At 39.3% G+C, this 19,132-nt stretch overlaps 2 protein-coding genes across 2 annotated transcripts in view; one reads left to right on the top strand and one right to left on the bottom strand.

Moving 5' to 3' along the window:
• Positions 1-4,997, bottom strand: part of rnaset2 (ribonuclease T2) — a 7,370-nt gene extending 2,373 nt beyond the window's left edge. Inside the window, exons 1-4 of the mRNA XM_013914013.1 lie at positions 4,841-4,997; positions 3,979-4,056; positions 3,809-3,863; positions 60-109 (exon numbers count right to left, since the gene is read on the bottom strand). Coding sequence (XP_013769467.1) covers positions 60-109; positions 3,809-3,863; positions 3,979-4,049 — 176 coding nt within the window. The 5' untranslated portion in view covers positions 4,050-4,056; positions 4,841-4,997. The remainder of the gene's footprint in view (positions 1-59; positions 110-3,808; positions 3,864-3,978; positions 4,057-4,840) is intronic.
• Positions 4,998-7,365: 2,368 nt separating this feature from the next.
• Positions 7,366-19,132, top strand: part of myom2b (myomesin 2b) — a 35,435-nt gene continuing 23,668 nt past the window's right edge. Inside the window, exons 1-13 of the mRNA XM_013914012.1 lie at positions 7,366-7,488; positions 9,268-9,371; positions 11,018-11,075; positions 11,219-11,373; positions 12,896-12,982; positions 14,867-14,955; positions 16,145-16,195; positions 16,396-16,560; positions 16,965-17,126; positions 17,335-17,476; positions 18,075-18,274; positions 18,692-18,745; positions 18,885-19,012. Coding sequence (XP_013769466.1) covers positions 9,289-9,371; positions 11,018-11,075; positions 11,219-11,373; positions 12,896-12,982; positions 14,867-14,955; positions 16,145-16,195; positions 16,396-16,560; positions 16,965-17,126; positions 17,335-17,476; positions 18,075-18,274; positions 18,692-18,745; positions 18,885-19,012 — 1,374 coding nt within the window. The 5' untranslated portion in view covers positions 7,366-7,488; positions 9,268-9,288. The remainder of the gene's footprint in view (positions 7,489-9,267; positions 9,372-11,017; positions 11,076-11,218; positions 11,374-12,895; positions 12,983-14,866; positions 14,956-16,144; positions 16,196-16,395; positions 16,561-16,964; positions 17,127-17,334; positions 17,477-18,074; positions 18,275-18,691; positions 18,746-18,884; positions 19,013-19,132) is intronic.

The raw sequence follows: 19,132 nt of genomic DNA, 5'->3' as shown, positions 1-19,132 counted from the left end.
CACACACACACACACACACACACACACACACACACACACACACACACACACACACTTACCAGAATCCATGTAGTGTCCACTGGCTAATGTTGCTTTGACAGTGCTCCATCTAAAATATATAAACATTTATTTAGACAACTCTAATAATCATTCCACATCGGAAACTGAAACCACGTATTCAACGTATATACACAGTCAGGAACTTTGATGACTGATGAAATGAGGAACCCCTTTAAAGCTACAGTGTGTGTGATAAGTTGAGAAGTTGATTTGTTTTGTTGTTTTTTTAAGGTCATTTGGGGCCTGCAGTTTGTTGTGTTGTTGCGCTGTATTTTTCTTTGTAGTGGTGGATTTTTATTGCTTCCATCTTCAGTGTACATAAACGAGAGCAGCCAGAAACGCGTCTAGGGCAAACTGACATCCTGAGCAAAATGCCTAAATAACAGTACAACTAATCGAGGGTCATCGATGTTACCAAATCAGACATGCCCTTCTGACACAGTCGTGTATGTGCCATAAACCCTTATATAACACCCACAGACATGCTCAGTCAGAGAAGTTCACAAGACAGAATAATTACCAGGAAAAGTGCTTTCAAAAACCACAAAAAGGGGATGTTCATTTTGTGTCGTCAGTTGTGGTAACTGCGTACTTGTGATCACAATGAAACTCTTACTTCGACAAAGGAGAATCTCAACACGTCCGACCAAATAGCTCGCAAAGATATCACATGATATTTGAGAACTGCAAGCTCAGTTTGTTCACTTTGCATGATAATAATTAAGCACGTTTTGAAGCTCCTACGACCAAATAAATAAATAAATATACAAACAAATGCCAAAGACTCAGATGTTGTGAATACTTAACAGGATTGCATAAAAAAAAAGCTTCAAATTAACTGCAAATAGCTTAAGACAAATTACAGAGCTATCAGGAATTCACTATCCTCGTATTTATTTCCAGATAGATATGAACTCTTAGGACTGTTTCAGGTCAGTATTTATGCACAAATTTACAATTTTTGAATGCAACTGTACCCTAGTACATGGTGCACTTTTCCATAAAAGCTACATCTACCTCATAAATCACACATAAATCTACTAAAGAATGACTTGAAATGAACAAAATCTGCCTTTTGGAGACTCAGTTCAAAGCTTGACAATAGAGATGCAGTGGGATATGAGAACTGTTCTGAGGTCTGTCCTAAAGGAAGTCAACATACCCAGGATAACTTTCTGTTATCTGGTTTCACTTCCCCTAACACTAACACTCCACTTCTTCGCACGCTTTGAGGTGAAGGGACCAGAGGCAGCAGCAGCAAAAACATCGGACAGCAGCAGCAGCCCAAGCCTCATAGTGCAGGAATATGAGGGCAGTGAACCCCAGGAAGGCCGCCGGACCAGATGGGGTAACCGCAAAGGTCCTAAAAGAGTGTGCAGACCAGCTGGCTGGGGTCTTCACTAAGATCTTCAACACTTCACTGTCCCAGTCCTGCATCCCGCCGTGCCTAAAGTCAGCCACAATTGTCCCACTGCCAAAGCGTACTAACATTAGCAGCCTCAACGACTACCGACCAGTTGCTCTAACACCTGTTATAATGAAGTGCTTCGAGAAACTGGTCCGACGTCACATCATGTCCTGCTTGCCACCCACACTCGACCCGCTCCAGTTTGCATACAGAGCTAACAGATCAACTGAAGATGCCATTGCTACAACGCTCCTCACCACCATCTCTCACCTGGAAGTGCAGGGCCGTTACGCCAGGCTGCTCTTTGTTGACTTTAGCTCTGCTTTCAATACGATACTCCCGGACAGACTAATAGTTAAACTGCTGGAAATTGGACTTCCTTCTACCACCTGCCGCTGGATCAGAGACTTCCTCTCAGACCGTGTACAGAGAGTTAGAGTGGGGCCTCATCTTTCCTCAGCCCTCAGCCTCAACACCGGCTCTCCACAAGGCTGTGTACTGAGTCCCCTACTGTACACTCTGTACACACATGACTGTGTTAGTTCCCACCCAGACAACACAGTCATCAAGTTTGCAGATGATACCACCGTGGTGGGGCTCATCTCAGGGGGAGATGAGACGGCGTACAGAGCTGAAGTTCAGAGGCTGACAGATTGGTGTGTAGATAACAACCTGGACCTCAATACCACCAAGACAAAAGAACTGGTAGTTGATTTCAGAAGGAGGAAGTCCGAGCTGCAGCCTGTCAGCATCAACGGGGAGTGCGTGGAAAGGGTCTCCAGTTTCAAGTTCCTGGGTGTGCACATAGACAGACCTCCAATGGAGCTCTAACACCTCTGCGGTCTTAAAGAAGGCCCAACAGTGTCTCCCCTTTCTGAGAATCCTCAGAAAAATGGACCTGAAGAAGGAGCTGCTGACCGTCTTCTACCACTGCTCCATTGAAAGTGTGCTGACATGTTGCATCGGTGTGTGGTTCTCCAGCTGCACCACAGCACACAGAAAGGCACTCCAGAGGGTCATCAACATGGCCCAAAAAATCATTGGATATCCTCTTCCCTCCCTGAAGGACCTGTACAGCACTCGCTGTCTCAAGAGGGCACGCAGCATCCTACGGGACTGCACACACCCAGGACACCAGGTGTTTAAGCTGCTGCCGTCTGGCAGGAGGTTCAGGCTGCTGAGGTCCCGAACAAATAGACTCAAGGACAGCTTTTACAACAGGGCAATAGCCCTGATCAATGTAAATAGCTGACCTGACTGGCTACCTCCCTGGACTTTTTTAGGGGGGAGGTAACAATGTTTAAAACAATAACAATAATAATATTTATATTTATAACAAGGTGCAATAATAATTAATGTGCAATAATAACAGTGTGCAATACACATACAATTCTTCTTCTTTTTTATACTAAGTTAATATACTGTGTTGTGTTGTTTGTTGCGTTGTGATGTGTCATATTGTGTCGTGTTGTGTTATATGTAGTGCCGACGTAGGACAGTTTTCCAATTTCATTGTACTACTGTACTATGTATGACTGTGCAATGACAATAAAGAGTTATATTATCTTATCTTAATACTCAGGCTGCGATCACATGAAGGTGGCCATTAACTTGATAGACTGTAAAACCTGGGTCAGCTTATTTACAAGTGCATGAACGGGGTGGCATTGGCACCAATCACGATCACAAACACGGACAGGCTGAGTCTACAAAGGAGAGTAAAACTAATAGAAATGTATGATGAGGTTAAAGACAATGCAGACTGAGTATAACACAGCTCACCAATCAGCAGGATTACAATTACAATGTCTAATTCAAAAAATGAGCTGTGGAGTAGTATAGTATTAATTCTTTGAATTTTTTAAACTTCTGCATCATTACTATGACCCCTGTCCCCTCAAAATAAATAAATAAATAAATTAATAATAATAATAATAATAATAATAATAATAACTGCTGCTACTGAAAAACTAGAACACGTTCTGTATCATGTTAGATACATAGTGTTACCCAGGTAAGAAGTGATACTAACCCTGTGTTTTCATAATACTGACCTTGAAACTACTTTGATAAGCTTGAATCAAACCCAGCATACTTCAAATGTTTTGGAAAGGAACCAAAAACTAAGAATGGAACAAGTGAAATATGAGGCACTTGGCATTAAATAATGACACTTTAAATTAAAAAAAAAGTCAGTCAGCAGAGTTCAATCTGGGTGTGGCTGTCATGAGTGCACTTTTTCCTTTTTATATAAGGTTGCTTCACTTGGAAGACAGGAACTGGTTTGGAAACAACTACGATAACTAAAGGGCAATGATTTCATTAATTATACAAACTCACCGAACAGAAAGTGGTTGGCCAGTGATGGGTGAGGATCATTTTGGTCCACATGTGTCTGAAATATAGAAAGATTTCTTAAAAAACAAAAACCAGGAAAACAAATTCAGTCTATGGTTACATAAATCTATACGTTCTAATGAACCACCTCCTAAGTGTTTGTCTGTACTTACTTGGATGAAATTATGAAAGATGAGGACATGGTTAGGACCAGGCATATCAATAAGGGGTAGCAGAGCCTCATGGTTGTCCTAAAATAAAATAGCAGGTTAGTCAATAAATGGCAGCTTATATGTAAAACTAAACATCTACATTACATTTTACATATACAGTGTGGAATCAGTAAGCACGCAGCTTTGTGGATTCTGATGAAAATATGTAACTGACACACACAAACAATCAAAAAGCACAAAATAAGACAAAAATATTATCCCGGCAGTTTTTCTGTCGCTCTTCAAACAGATATAAAATGCTGTTTAAATAACTTCAAAGTTTCACAAACGTATTAACTGGGCCTGTTTGGACAGCTACTTTAATATCTGTTTGTTGTTCCTGGTATGAAAAATACAGTCGAGAGAAATGTCTATCAACACAAATATTGTTAAACAAATTATATACACACACACACACACACACACACACACACACACACACACACACACACACACTTGTGGGTCTTTTATTGACTCAGTTTACCTATATGTGAAACTATTCTGATTAAGGGAACAACCTTGCCCTCAGACCAAACAAAACATTTGGAAGCCCAATGTAAAATCGTCTGGAGTCACCGCTGTTGTTAAGGAAATAAAGAAATGGCGACAGAGAACTTTTAACGACCCTTTTACTCGGTGTGATTAGATTGTTTACGGTACTAGTTCACATTAACCAAAATTAGCTACAGTAGATGCATTTGCAAAAACTATAATCCTAGCTATCGACGTTTAAAAACAATCATTTAGCGTGAAACGCCCGACTCTTTTATGTCAGCAAAAAGATCGTATTACACACACATAACATATTTTTAAAATCTCTCACCTTGCGTCAAATACGTCACAGCCGAAACTCGCAATAGTTCTCAAATGTGAAACAGTTTCCCGAACAAATAGCTTCTGTCGGTTAAAGTACTTCACACGATCTATAACCGACAGCCCATTGTTTGTTGTTTATGTTCCACATCGCGTCACTACCTACCTGTTCACTTAGCCAATCAGAAGCGATGCTCCGCTCATGCGTCATCACGCAGCAGAACCGGTGGCTTCATTTATTCTCCGGAGTCTGCCGGTGATATTTTCAAATGTGGTGCGTTGATTCAACAGTGTACAGACGTCCCTATCCTCCAGTCAAAAATATGTTGAATATATCGTCGTCATATTAGAATCACTGTACTAAAGTATTGCACAGTCATTAGCATTACAACTTTTTCTGCCTCAGTGTTAACCATGAGGTTGATCATTCAGACACTGAGCTAAAGCGAAGACAAAACAGAAAGAAAGAAAAAGAAATATAGGCATATTTTGAGTTTGTACAGACACGTTTTACGGATATTATTGAGACAAAAATCAAAACAAGAACACAAAAATGAATTATTCAATCTGAGTCATTTTATTTTCTTTAAAACATATTTCTCGACAGCCTGGTGGATTGAATATGCGTGCTTATGCTAGGCTTAGAAAAAAACCGGGGAGTTTACTTCACATGTCATTTGCGACTTTGTACATTGACATCTGCTTGGGATTTTTTGACAAGTTGGCACCAGCTATGCAGAACACGAAAACGGAAGCGTGTGACAGCTAGTCTGCGGATTAAAAAGCCCAGAGTGAACACGCGAGAAAGCTGATTTACTCTGTCAGCACCAATTCATGCATGTTTTCAACAGAAATTGGTCAGTATTGGCAAAACTGTCTTCAACATAAAGTAGGTTAAATGTACTGTATACAGTACGCTTCTCCTGTTACTTTTCACTTAGCATCTAAATGAATGGGCCAGCCATAATAAATATGAGGCCCCATTATTGGCCAGTGTGTCAAACTAAAGGTATGGAAGGAACATTTCTAATTTATTTCACTCTTGTCTTTTCAGGCTGGCTGTTAAAAAGTGTTTTCCATCATAAACAGAGCCTGATTAGACTCCATATGTCTGCACTGTCTGTTTTTAGCTTTCAAAATCTGTTTTTCAGCCTCAGTGTTAACCATGATGTAGCAAAATGATCAGGGAGAGTACAGTACTAAACAACCAACAGGGGGCTCTTTTCCTACCACAAAAGCTTATGGTTTTGTTTTTACCCCCAGCACCACCACACAGATAGACACAGACACGCACACTTTTTTTCTGTAATTTCTAGACTATACTTAAGCCATTCTACTTAACTAGATGAGTCACAGAATATTTAAACAGTTATTATTATTATTTATACTGAACCATGGCTTTAGAGATTAGAGGTCAGGATAAAGGGTATTATTGACTGTCTGCTTGACATGGTGATATGTAATAATATTGAAAAAAGCAAGGACTGGTCTTTGGGAATTCATCTTTTTCATGAAGAGTTTAAAATTAAGGATTATGAAATTTGTTTGTTGCACAGGTCAGTTTTTCTTCATTTCAGGAGCTGCTGATTGATAGAAAAATTTGACCCCTGCAAATAGAACTTGTTAAAAACAGCATCTCTCCGGAAAGCATTAATCCCCAGTCACATCAATTTTAAACTGACTAGGTGTTTGTCTAAATCAGCTTTTCTTGTACTCTCATCTTTTGTTTGGCGTATTCATTCTCCTGTCTATGTCATCAGCACCACGTGAAACCACAGCCATGCCTCCCTCTCTCCGTCTTCCCTTTTTCCAAATGTGACTTATGTTGTCCTCTCATGTGATTTTGTCTCAGATGTGAAATGTGTTTCAAAGCTCCTCCACTGTGTCAGGAATAGTCAAGCTGTAACTGTAGCTATTTTTATAAATAGACCCTGGCCAAAGTTCAGCATGTGGCACAGTGTCTTAAGACATTTCTCAGCACAGAATGGTGAAAGACCTTAGAGAGGGTCTAGTATTAACTAATATGCAGCTAGATTTAAATGTAGCTATAAACTCATGATCCACCGTATCCAGCCATTGTAATACAGAATTTAAATCTGTTTTCCTCAGTTTGAGTGTGCATGTTTTAAAAGCTCTATAATGATGCATACAGTGACACATTTTATTATTCATTAACATGTTATTGTGGCATGGTAAAACTCATTAGTTAAGTGCTACTTGAAAGCTCTCCATACTGCTGTCTAGTCTGTGGGGCTAAAAGTGCTGCTGGTGAAAGTGTGGTATTGCCCCCCCTCCCAAAACATAGCATCACTGTTGTCAGATTCTCTGCATTGTCTGTGTGCTCTCGTATACTTAAATAACTCATTATTAAGCATGCACCATTAATTTGGAATACCAAAAACAAATCGGTTGGCTTCCATTACAAAGTGTAATGAATAAACTCTATTATTCAAATAGTTTACTGGTTCCAGTAATTATGAGTCTTGAAGGATACTGGTTATATATAGGCAGCTCTGTCTCCTTTTAAGGCCTCACGGAGAAGCAGGTGGGGAACAGTTGAAGACGGGTGGTGGTTTTGTTGGCCCTGTACTTGGTTTAGGCTGACTCCCTGTGGATTCAGCTTGACAGCCGAAGTCGCTGCAAAGGGAATCTCAAGGGGTAAGAAAATCAATTTTAAATTCAGTTTTATGCTCCTCTCTCCTCTGGATCTGCAGCTTTGTTTCAAATCCAAGTATAGCTGGTGGGATCAGTGGGATGGCATAGAGAGAACAGACCGAGGCACAGCCAAGAGATGTTTCTTGCTCCTTAGTCAGAGCTATTAATGATACTCAATGTGATGAGTGATACTATATATTAATTTCATTTTATTATGAATATTAATTACTGCATTCGCGATATGTGGTGATTCATTTGGAGTAAATGAGTGAGCAACAGAGGGCTGTCTGTCGGTGTGCAACGCTTGGACTTTAAATGTGTTGGTTTCATGTATACTTGAGCTCATTTATCTGCTAACAAAGATTATGCCTCAAGTTAGAAAATGTACAAGCGCTTGAGCCAATGTTTAGCTACTGTATTGTTGCTACCACTAGTTTTGCATCTAGGTAGAAGTGTTTATGGTCAGACTGGAGAAATTCAAAGGCTTGCATTGTTCTGACTGAGATCTATAAAGTTTTACAGCTACAATAGAGATGTTTGGGTGTTACGTGAGGTAACACCCACAGTATGTTTGCTAATACCAAATAGTCAGACAGTTACAGTAAGACTGTGGTTACCCATTTCAGGGAAAATATAATGACTGTAAAAGGGCAAAATACGAGTGATGGACATAAATAAAATATCGTGCTTCATTATTCAAATGAGAACGATTATTTTTGCAGTCTGGGGATAGAGGTTGGAGGCAAGGGTTTTGTTTTGTTCTTTTACTGTGGCTGACTTTCTGCTTGGAGGATTGCCTTGGGCCAATAGAAGTGATGCATACAGTGACACTGAATCTTAGCAGTGTGTTTCAAAGACATGGAAGTAGAAATGTTTTTGCCGGTGCAGCACGTCTCAGTTGCCTTCAGGGAGGGAGGCTGGGCCGCAGTATCGCTTCACGTTTCATCTGACCTTATTTCTGGTCCCTGAGGACTATGAGGTGATGCAAGGCAGTTATACTCCCCTGTGTGTGTGGATGATGTAAGACAAAGCTACTGTATTCTCTTGCCTTGAAGTCCACATCTACTCTGTTTATATGAAACACACAACAAATGAAAAGGACTTCAGATTATACACGAGACATTTCCTGAAATGTTCTTAATAATGAACGTTTTAAATAAGCTGGAGCCAGACAGCCGTAAGCAGCATGCACATAGTTGATGACACATTTAAGGATGCTGAACTGTCAGTGATACGTTTGTATGGCAACATTTTCTTTTTCTGTGTTTTTAGTGTCAGTTTTTACGTCCCTATCATCAATAATGGATTAATGCCGTGCTGTCTTAGTCACGTTACAGTAACTGGCTTCCTTTTTGTCTAATTTATTCAAATTATATTTATTGGCAATTGTTAAACACACAAGCCATTACTGCTATCAAACTGGTACCACACTCTTGGCTGCAGCTGTGCTTCAGTTGCTATTCTTATCCATACTTGTCCATGCCCTTTGTTTACATTTGTGCCCGTGTGTTCCATCAATATAGTGTCATCTTGTCAGTCCTGGAGCCGACAGTTAGCTATGTTTATGAATTTGGATGTCGGGGGAATAATGCAGACTTCAAGTTTCCAAAGTTTAGGAGTGTTTTTTTTTTCCTTTTAGGGTCGAGTAAATAAAAACATCATGCTGAAATGTAATTGGAAATGACTATTTTCAAAATTTCAAGCATCTCTTCAAGAATCGTTCAGTGTTTGTCTTTGTGATTGTATGCATCAATCTTGTAATGTGTGGTGCTGGTCCAACAGGTCAATATCTACGGCATCATCATGTCAGCGTGGATCAAACGTGGAAGTTACAACCATGAATACCACCACAAACAGAGCCAGTATGTGGTTAAAGAATATAGCAGGTACCAAGAGACTCTGTATTATTTATAGTTTTAAGTTACTTAAATTGTCCTAATAATATTACTAATATCAGATGTGTAACAGTAGTAAGGTTTTGTACAACTAAACCTGCAAATGAAGCCAAGCAACAGACGGACTAACGAACATAAAGACTCTGAGGTGGTTAGTAAAAGCTTTATGAAAAGATTTCATACTTGATTAAGGAACTCCTATGAGTAAGGAAGATTTTTCATTGTAATTTTCTTGTTAACTTTATGGTGAGTTTCCTAAATTTGATTAGGTTTGATAGTGTAAATGAATAAAAAAGCTGCTACTGTAAAATCTGTCCTTAAATTAGTGATTTTTCTTATTATTAGTTACCATTTCTGTTTTCATGTCTGCTTGTGTGTATGTGTGACTCAAAAAAGAGTACTAACAGGTACTCTGGTTGCTTTGTTCATTCTTTACTGAAACTATTTAAAAAGATTTCCATTCCCTACTTATACTCAAAATTATATTATTTTAGATAAAACAGCCATTCCAGGTGCATTTATACCACTAAAAACAGAAGAGATGCATGAATATGTTCCCTTTCCTTCCTCATATGTTTACCCAATCTCCTTTAAAGTGCACCACAAAATTTGCATGTTTAGCTATTTTAAGGCAAATCTCTGTGTGACACAAATACTAAGAGTCACTCCCGGTCAAGGTCAAGGATAGACTCATCTCCCTGACTTAAAATGCTGCATTGCTGCTCCTGCCCCAGATGGCAGATCACCGTACCAACTGTTGTTTGTTGCTGCCAGCTTTCAAGATCCCCTTGACTTTAGGGGCTGAAGGGCACTTCTGGTGGCAGTTGTGGAGTTACTTTTTGTCTGAAGGGTTTTGTTTTGTTTTTTTGAACAACAGCAATGAACAACACTGCTATGGAGTATCCATAATGTTATATACAAATAATATTACATCAGACTTTAGCCAGGATCTTATATATTTGGCAAATAAGCTGCTAAAAGTGAGAGTTGTGCAATGGCTGTGTGATTAATCAAGATCTAGGCAAGTTAAAAAAAAAAATACACACAAAAAAACTGCAGGTGTCGAGCAGTGAGGTGATAATCTGTAATTTGCCCTCTGTACAGTGTGACTCTTAAGACTCCGACAGCCGTGATCACACTGCCAGAGGGGTCATAGATTCACAGATGAGTGTATGTTGATGGCCTGTTTATAGCTTCCTGTTTAAGGTCATGTTTAGTTGTCTTTCCCCGTCCTGCATTATTCCCATAATTATTGCCTGTGTTTCAGGGACATAAACTGGGAAGCATGCATAAAATAAGTTAAGGCTAAAACCTTTCATTCTGTAGTATTATTATAGCACTATATTTATGCTCATATTTCAGGAAGTACAATGTATGTTTGGTAGGTCAGTACTGATTTATGAGTAGAAACATGCACCATGTCCCACAGTATGGACCAAATACTATGAGGCATTTTTTAAATTACAGCTGGGAAGCCAGTGCTACTTACTGTAAGAGGTTTTTTGGCAGGGACGGTCCACATCTCAAAGTAACTGATATCTTTATTTATTTTATATTAGATGCTCAATTATCAGCTTACAGGGCTCAGGTTTATCATGGTTTTTTGGAAACTGACTTATTGCTGTCATTGTCTTTAGCTCTGAGGCGATGGAGGAAAGATATGAGCACAAAACAAAAACCCGCATCCAGGAAGTGGTAAGAATCTTGTAACTGTTTTAATCAAGACTTCTATATTCGTTGTTTAACTGTCCTGTGGATTTTATTAATATTAATGGTTTATAGTACAATGGATTTTAAAATGATCTGTCATATACTGGTCTTATTGTTTGCCTGTCTAGGTAAGAACAAAATTGGATGACAAATATGTGCGTGAGGAGCCCATGATCAGGGGACCAAAGTTCCTGGTCCGACTCAGATCCCACATGGTGTTTGAAAACACTCCAGTCAAAATCTTCTGTACTGTTGAGGGCTTCCCCATGCCTGTTGTAAAATGGTAAGTCAGTCTCTACGTGATTTGTTGACTCTGACTGTCACTGTGGTCTGTATAAAATGAACTTACGTAATTTAAAAAACAAAACAAAACACCCATGCATCCAGGAGATGTAGCTTCTGACACTGAAAATCCATGATTAAGTTAAAAGTTCCCACTGTCGATATCTGACTTCTTATTTGTTAGTTTTCTTTTCATATTTTGCTACATTGTAGTACAAACTAACCACTACATTTTTGACTATTACGCTTAAGTCAGTATGCTAGCAATGGTTACTCCACTGTGTTTGTGACACACACACACACACACATCATTTTCTATGTGTGGGCATGGTTGTTCTTTCATTGCTGTTTCACAGTCACTGGGAGTTCACATGCCAGTTAGGCATCAATAGACCTCTGTGATGGATGCTGAGGATCTCCCTCCTCATCTCAGGAAGGGTTTGAATAATCCCTGTAACACAGTTTATGATCTGCCTAAGGAGGAGTGACTATGCCATGGGCCCAGGGTTTGCAGCTCAGTGCCTGGTATGAAATGAGAATGCTCTCCTGATAGGCCTTGTCATAAGTGCTCTCATGTGCATATTTTAGGCTTATTCATGACTTTGCATTCCAGCAGCAGATGGCTATGAATCAACATTGAGGACAGCATATTAAGAAAACAACAAATGTAAAATCACCGAAGTCTTCATTCAATATAGACTGTAGACATTTGGCTAACGCCTTATTCCCCGTAAGCCTATTTAAGGGATAGCATTGTCTGCTTTAGTACAGACTATAATAGCAGATTTCAGAATCAGAATACTTTATTAATCCCTAATAAAATTATGTATGTATGTATTTGACAGTCTTTTAATGCTGCTGCATGTGCAGCATGTATGGCCAGTAACTTGGCTGTCCTCATAGCGACCTTGAGGAAATAGACGATCAGGATTTACAAGTTTCTACTGATTTGCATTATCACCTCACTCGCAGTTGTGCTCATAGTCTGGTCTTTGTGGAGTCAGTCACTCGGCTAGATGAGACAGTCCGCAAGATATTTAACAACACAGTCTAATTATAATTAATTACTATCCAACGTGAAAGATCTTTTTAAATTAGTGTTTGGACATAAATGTTGACATTTGCTTCTTGCCGTCTCAAATTGCACCGAAATAAGGCAGGAAGCACAGTTAAGGTCAGAAAATTCTTGTGGGTCAGTTTCTGATTGGATCTTCAGTTCACATCACATGCTGTGGGCATCAAGCTGTGTTTTTTTATGTTTACCGCTGATCTTAATGCTGATGCAGACATGAGAGTTTTGGCTCTCATGAAGTGTCATTCCCAGCTTTTTGTCTGTTGTGGTGAGGCCAAACTACAAGGTAAGAAGATGAAAAGGAAGCCAGTTTTCCAGGGTCACAGGTTTCCATAAAATCCCAAGAATAAACGTAAAAGACCATTTTGTGGTCTTGTGGATACATCATTGCATTCATACCTTTTATTACTCAATGCTTCATGAAGATAGCTATTGTTTTGCTCAATTTTAGGTATAAAGATGGAATGATCCTGGACTTGTCTTCTGGAAGATATCTGGTTGAAGCCAAAGGTGGAATCCACTCCCTGGAGATCCCAAGGTACATTAAGTTCAATAAAGGTTAGAGTTTTTGAACATATTTTTATTTATCTGCCACCAATTTACTAATAGCAGTCATCTCATGGGATTTTATATTGTAAGGTAAAGACCCCAAAAGAGAAGAAAATCCAATAATACAGCAGTCCAGCACAATAGTGGGAAAAACGTTTCCCACTATGGTGCATCTTTCTCACAAAGGGCTTTTCCTTTAACTTTGAACTTTAAGAATGGGTCACAATCTAAAACTCCCGTCTCTTTCTGTCCATGTCTGTACGGCTCTCTCCCTCTCCTTGATGTTACTTTTTTGAATCTACATTTTATAAGACATCCCAACTTTTTTGGAAATGGGTTGTAGTTTGCTTGTACTTGTCTGCTTCTGTGTTTTCTTAAGATGAAGTGCACTGAGTTACAAGGCCACTGGTCTCACTGCCCAAATATCGGGATTAAGAATATGTAGCGAGCCATTGGAAATCTCCTCCTCCTTAATTCTTTCAAGCCCCATGCACAAAATTAGATCAGAGATGTTTACCGTCTGTCACCTGAAGGTGTGGGCGGGCTGTGTAGTTAAAGTCAGGGGACTGGAGCTTATCCTACTCTCCCTCCAGTCTGTGGAAGCTCAGCTGTTCAAGTGCTGACCTCAGTGGTACGTGATACTCTGGGAATCTTTCAGGCCACCGCTGTTTCCTTACTTACACACTGTACAGCCAGCAGTTAATACTCCTTGGAGAAAAAACACCCATGAAGCACATCATACTCTTGAGTACTGCATTCTTACCATGACTTATGACTTTTTAAAATAGCTAAATAATTAAAATAACAGTTACCGCAAAACTTTAGCATGGCATTAAGCAGGGTTAGAAATAGACAGCAAGAAGTTATGTTATGTATAGACACCTCACGAGTCCTACACCTACACACTGTATAGCTTAAGTTATTTGCGACTTAATGAGAGTACATTCGCTGTTCTCCCCCACATTACTTCTGCAATTTATGCTAATAACATCCTCTTTCATGACTATATCAGTTTATTAATTTGTCAAGGGGTCAAAGTCTCATGTCACATGCTAAAGGTGTGACATACGGTTGTGGAAAAGTGAGCGGTATGAGCAGAAACAAAAAGACCACTTAAGTTTTGCAACTTGCCAGAATGGCCAAAGATCTGTAGCTACACTGCTCTATAGAAAACAAATCCAGTAACCTCTATGTAAATATAACGTAGAGAAAGCTTAGCAGACACAGTGTTTGTGATGAACTGCATTGCAGCTCTAACATATTGGCAGATTATAAAATCCGCCCACACAGAAGATACAATTAACCCCCTGCCCTGTGACCTTGTTTCCAACTCAAAGGACTATGCACTGAGTATTCTGCAAGCACTGCTTTGTTTGTCAGGTGAGATTTGGCACATGGTGTTTCCTAAAAGGAAAGCTGTGGGTCTAAACCAAAACATTCTCTGAATAAGTAAACCAAGCATTGTTAATTGAAGTGTGAATGGAGCTTTACACAATCTGTGCTCTGTCTTCTCCACTGCTGATTATCCCTGGCAACATGAAGCATTCATGTGGGGAATAATTGCTTATTTGGTGAAGTGGATTCATATACGCTGTTGGAGAAAATGCACAGTGGCAATGGGTCAGTAGAGAGCAGTTAGTCCTGTCAGGGCAGATCTTCTAATATGTAGCTCACCTGCTATTTAGGCAGTTTCGGTAATTTCACAGATGACTGTAAAATCCATAAGATTGCCATGAAGTCCCAGAATTTAGCTAAGTATGCTAAGTATGACACAGTGCTCAATCACCATTTCGTTTATTCTTTAATCTGTTGCAATCTGTTGGGAAATCTTTTGATCAAAATGCAACCATTTTATGTTTATTCTGTGTTCCAGATGCTCAACTGACGATACAGCTCAGTACACTGCTATGGCTGTAAACCTCCATGGACAAGCCTCCAGTCAGGCCTCCATTATTGTGAAGAGTAAGCCATTCAATCTGATAACCAGAGGCTTTAAGTGTAAAGCAATGGACGTGCAACAGGGTTGCACACGCTGACTCTCATACACACACAAGCCAACCCCCAAAACTCTAGACCAGATGCAAGAACGTAAACATTTGTTTATAGTTTAGTGTTGCTAACTGAGTTAGCCAAAGTACCAAAACACCCCAAGTCTGCCACCCATTCGCACGATCTACCACTCTGTTGCTACGATCCATAGCTTGCCTCAATCGACTCAATAAAGACTTTGTGAAACCAGTGCTATACTTGCGACACTGAGAGGTTAACTTACATCAGGGACTGTACACTTGACAAGGTGTACACAAACTCTTGATATGGAGCAGGCAACATGCCCAGACCAATTAGAAGAAACCACAGTGATGTGTGAGCAAAAGCGCCGCTTGTACTCCATAAATCAAATTCCAGTAATTATTTAATTGATGCTGCCTCACGATCATATGCTATGCCTCCAAGCAGAGAATATCCAACTTCCTTCGGTAATGATATTTCAAGTTGGGTTGATAACACTTTTGTGATTATTGTGGCAAATAACGATGAGACTGATTGCTGTAAGCAAAAAGGGAACTCTGTGACAGGAACTAGGTCTAACTAGGAAACCATGGACGTGGTTTTACAGTAGCAACCTATTAAGCACAATAATCGAAATACAATCACACCCCAAATCATAACCCACTATTCTCTAAATAGGAAGGCTAATTCACTATGGGACCATATGTTACAAAATCAACCCTGATTGTGCAAAACAGGATTTAAAACTAGCAAATTAAAGCATAACTTAAACTTGGGTTAACATTTGTGTCACTTCCCCAATAAACTTCCATACAATCAGACCCCCCACCCAACACAGACACACACACAGACCACAGGATTCTCCTTTTGCTGACTTTGGTTTCACTTCTGAGACTAGAGGCTACTTCACAAAGTGTCTATACCTACAGCTGAGTGTTTACTATGAGGAGTTACTTGTGCAATTAGAAACATTTCAACAAATTTCATGTAGGGTTATTTTACAATAAATGTTATTCATAAAAAAAGTAATCATATTTAGATGAATCATGCAAATCTGTAACTGCACATCTGTATTATTTCAGCTGGCCGTTGCTGCCAATCACACACAACGTTTACTGTTTTTTGTTGTTTTTTTGTGCAGGATTCAAGCAGGAGGAAGAGTCCTGTTCATATGCATGGCTGCCTTATGAAGGTAGGCAAAGTAATTACCTCCAGAGAACATCAGCACTAGATTTTAAAATACTCATAAATTACAACTGTAATACAATTATATCATTTAATATGAGTTAACATAATATTCCTCTATTCTCCTTTCAAAAGAGCGTGTGAAGCAACATGCTGTTACCACCAGTTCTACTATCTCTTTCATGTTATCTCTCTTCTTTTCCCCAGCTTCTATGCTTCCAAAGATCCATTACACTAAAATCCACATTACTTTTTTGGAGATGTTTGGACCAGTGTTTGCTACCGAGGGTGAATCTGCCACCCTTTCTGCTACCATGACCCTGGAGCCCAACCTGGCAAACCTACAGCCTGAGGCACAGTGGTACAGAGATGGTAATTGATATAAAATAGCACTTTATGATACAGTAATTACCCTATAATTGCTAGTAATATATGCTAAATGCCACAGTGACTGCCTGACCCAATCTAGCCGACACGCAGCCAGAGGCACAGCAGTGGTAAAAATTAGAAAATGTTATGGACACTATTTTTATTGCCTATTAATTATACCAAAAGCAGTTAAGTAGACTCAAGTAATATCACCCCAAATTTGTGAGCCGTTTCATTTGCTACGTGTGTGTCTGAGGTATAAAAGAAAATTCTAGCTTATTTTTGTTGTATGCAGAAAGGCTTTATTTACTCAAACTTGATGTTTCATTATTTTAGCATTTTATAGTTGAGGTTCATAAGAGTTATGCGGTGAAGCTGAGTCAATGAGCCTGTCTCATTTTTCCTAGACACTCGTCTGTTTGACTCTAAATGGGTGAAGATTGAAACTGGTAGAGGATTCAGCAAATTGACTCTTCCAAATCTCTACAAAGATGACGAGGGTCTCTATACCCTGCGCATGGTCACTAAAGGAGGCACCGCAGAACACAGCGCCTTTGTCTCAGTCGCAGGTAAGATGAGCCAAGCGTTGGACTGGATAAGATTAACGTATTTCTAAATCCAGTTTGGAAACTGGAGCTTAGATTTTATGAAACTGATACGGTTTTGCTGTCAACATAATACTTATTCTGCTAACTGCTAATGCTAATTATTATTGCTTCTTATTTCTTATGAATAATGTGATTATTAAAACAATGCACGTCATCACTTCCTGTCTAGATGGTCCTCCTCCAGTCCCTGCTGCACCTGGTGCTCCTATGGACATCAAGATCCATGATGCCAACAGAGACTATGTCATTGTGTCATGGAAGCCTCCTAATACAACTACAGAGGGTCCAATCCTGGGATACTTTGTCGACAAGTAAGAGTTACTGGTATAAACGCCATAAACAGATAAACTGGCCAGCATAAAGACAAACTAATTACTTTAAGTAATCCTATTGAGCTTACTTGAGTATCAAATTACTGTTTTTTTGTCTCAAGGAAGAGGGGCAGTCCATGTTCTCTTTATTGCACATAAAATACACAGCTGCTTTTGTTTATTTCTTCTGTCGCTCATATTTTAACCTACCTAAACAGAGCAGGAATGGGCATGCTCTGCTACCTATTGGCTGCTTTTCATTCTTTTTCAATCTGCATTTTTTTTGCTTAGCAAGCTCTTTTCCTGCTTATGTCTTTTTTTTTGTCTAGCATCATAATGAACAGATAATTTCAGCACAAGTGCTTTCAGTGAGGCTCCAACAGGTACACTGTTCTGATCTCATATACCAATCAGCATTTTTTAATAATATGGTAGCATACACAAAACATAAAACATCCATTATAAACTTGTACACATATTACTCTTTGCAATAGTTACATGTTTATAATGACTCCATGCCATACCAGTATTTTGTCAGATCTTTCTCTTTGCATTCATCTCATTAACTCTGCGACATTCTCATCTTTTCTCTTCTTAGATGTGAGGTTGGAACTGAAAACTGGACCCAATGTAACGATCACCCCATAAAGATCTGCAAATATCCGGTGTCTGGGCTGTTTGAAGGGCACTCCTTCTACTTCAGAGTCAGAGCTGTTAACTCCCATGGAATCAGCAAACCTTCTCGTATGTCTGATCCCATCACTGCAATGGACCCCACTGAGTTTGAGAGGCTTCACGGTGGGTTTAACTACACTAATACAGAGAAATGTCTAAGCTCACCTTAAAAATACAGTGTTTTGAAGTTTTGCCATGTGTCATGTTGTCATTATTGTAGTCACTGTTGTTTGAAATTATAACTGTCTTCTTGTTTCTTGCTAAACAGTTATTCATGTAGAATTACAATCAGCCCTGATTTAAAGCACATAATAAAAAACACATTATGTAACTAAATTATGTCATATTGTACTTATCTCATGCTTTTATTTGGGGGCAGGTTAGACTTGTAAAATACACACTAATCAGTCTATTTTATAGCATTAGATACGGTACATGTTCAGCTCCTATATAAACAACAAATTTGTATTTAAAATGATCTCAAAAAAAGGTCACTATCAATCACAAACACATGATGATCATCTCTTTATCTTCCTGTAGCCAAAAGGCTTGGAGGAAGACTGGATATCGTGTCTTACCATGACGAAGTTGAAGGTGGGTTTGAATTGAAGTTGATACATACATGTTAAGCAATTGAACAGATGTACGCAAGGAAGCGACTGGTTCGTGTATTTGTTACGCCACATATAATATGTATTATATTTTTAACGTTTTCAGTCTTGTTTCTTTGTAGCTGAAGGAAAGCCTCCAGGTGTTCCATCAGGAATTAATGCCTCAGAAACAGACAGGACCTATGTTGTTTTGAGCTGGAAAGCCCCAGCGTACACCAGCAGCGCTCCCATGTGGTACTACATAGAAAAGGTAACAAACAATGTCATATTCTAATTCACTGACTTCCCCCTCAACAGTTGTTTATAGTTTGACGAAGCAGTAACAGCAGTTTTTTTCTCCTTTATATTATGCAGCTGCATTAACTTGTGT

The sequence above is a fragment of the Pundamilia nyererei genome, unplaced genomic scaffold, assembly GCF_000239375.1.
Source record: "Pundamilia nyererei isolate P.nyererei 1_Seehausen unplaced genomic scaffold, PunNye1.0 scaffold00166, whole genome shotgun sequence".
NCBI classification, from domain to species: Eukaryota; Metazoa; Chordata; class Actinopteri; order Cichliformes; family Cichlidae; genus Pundamilia; species Pundamilia nyererei.
This window is presented reverse-complemented; position numbering and strand designations above follow the sequence as displayed.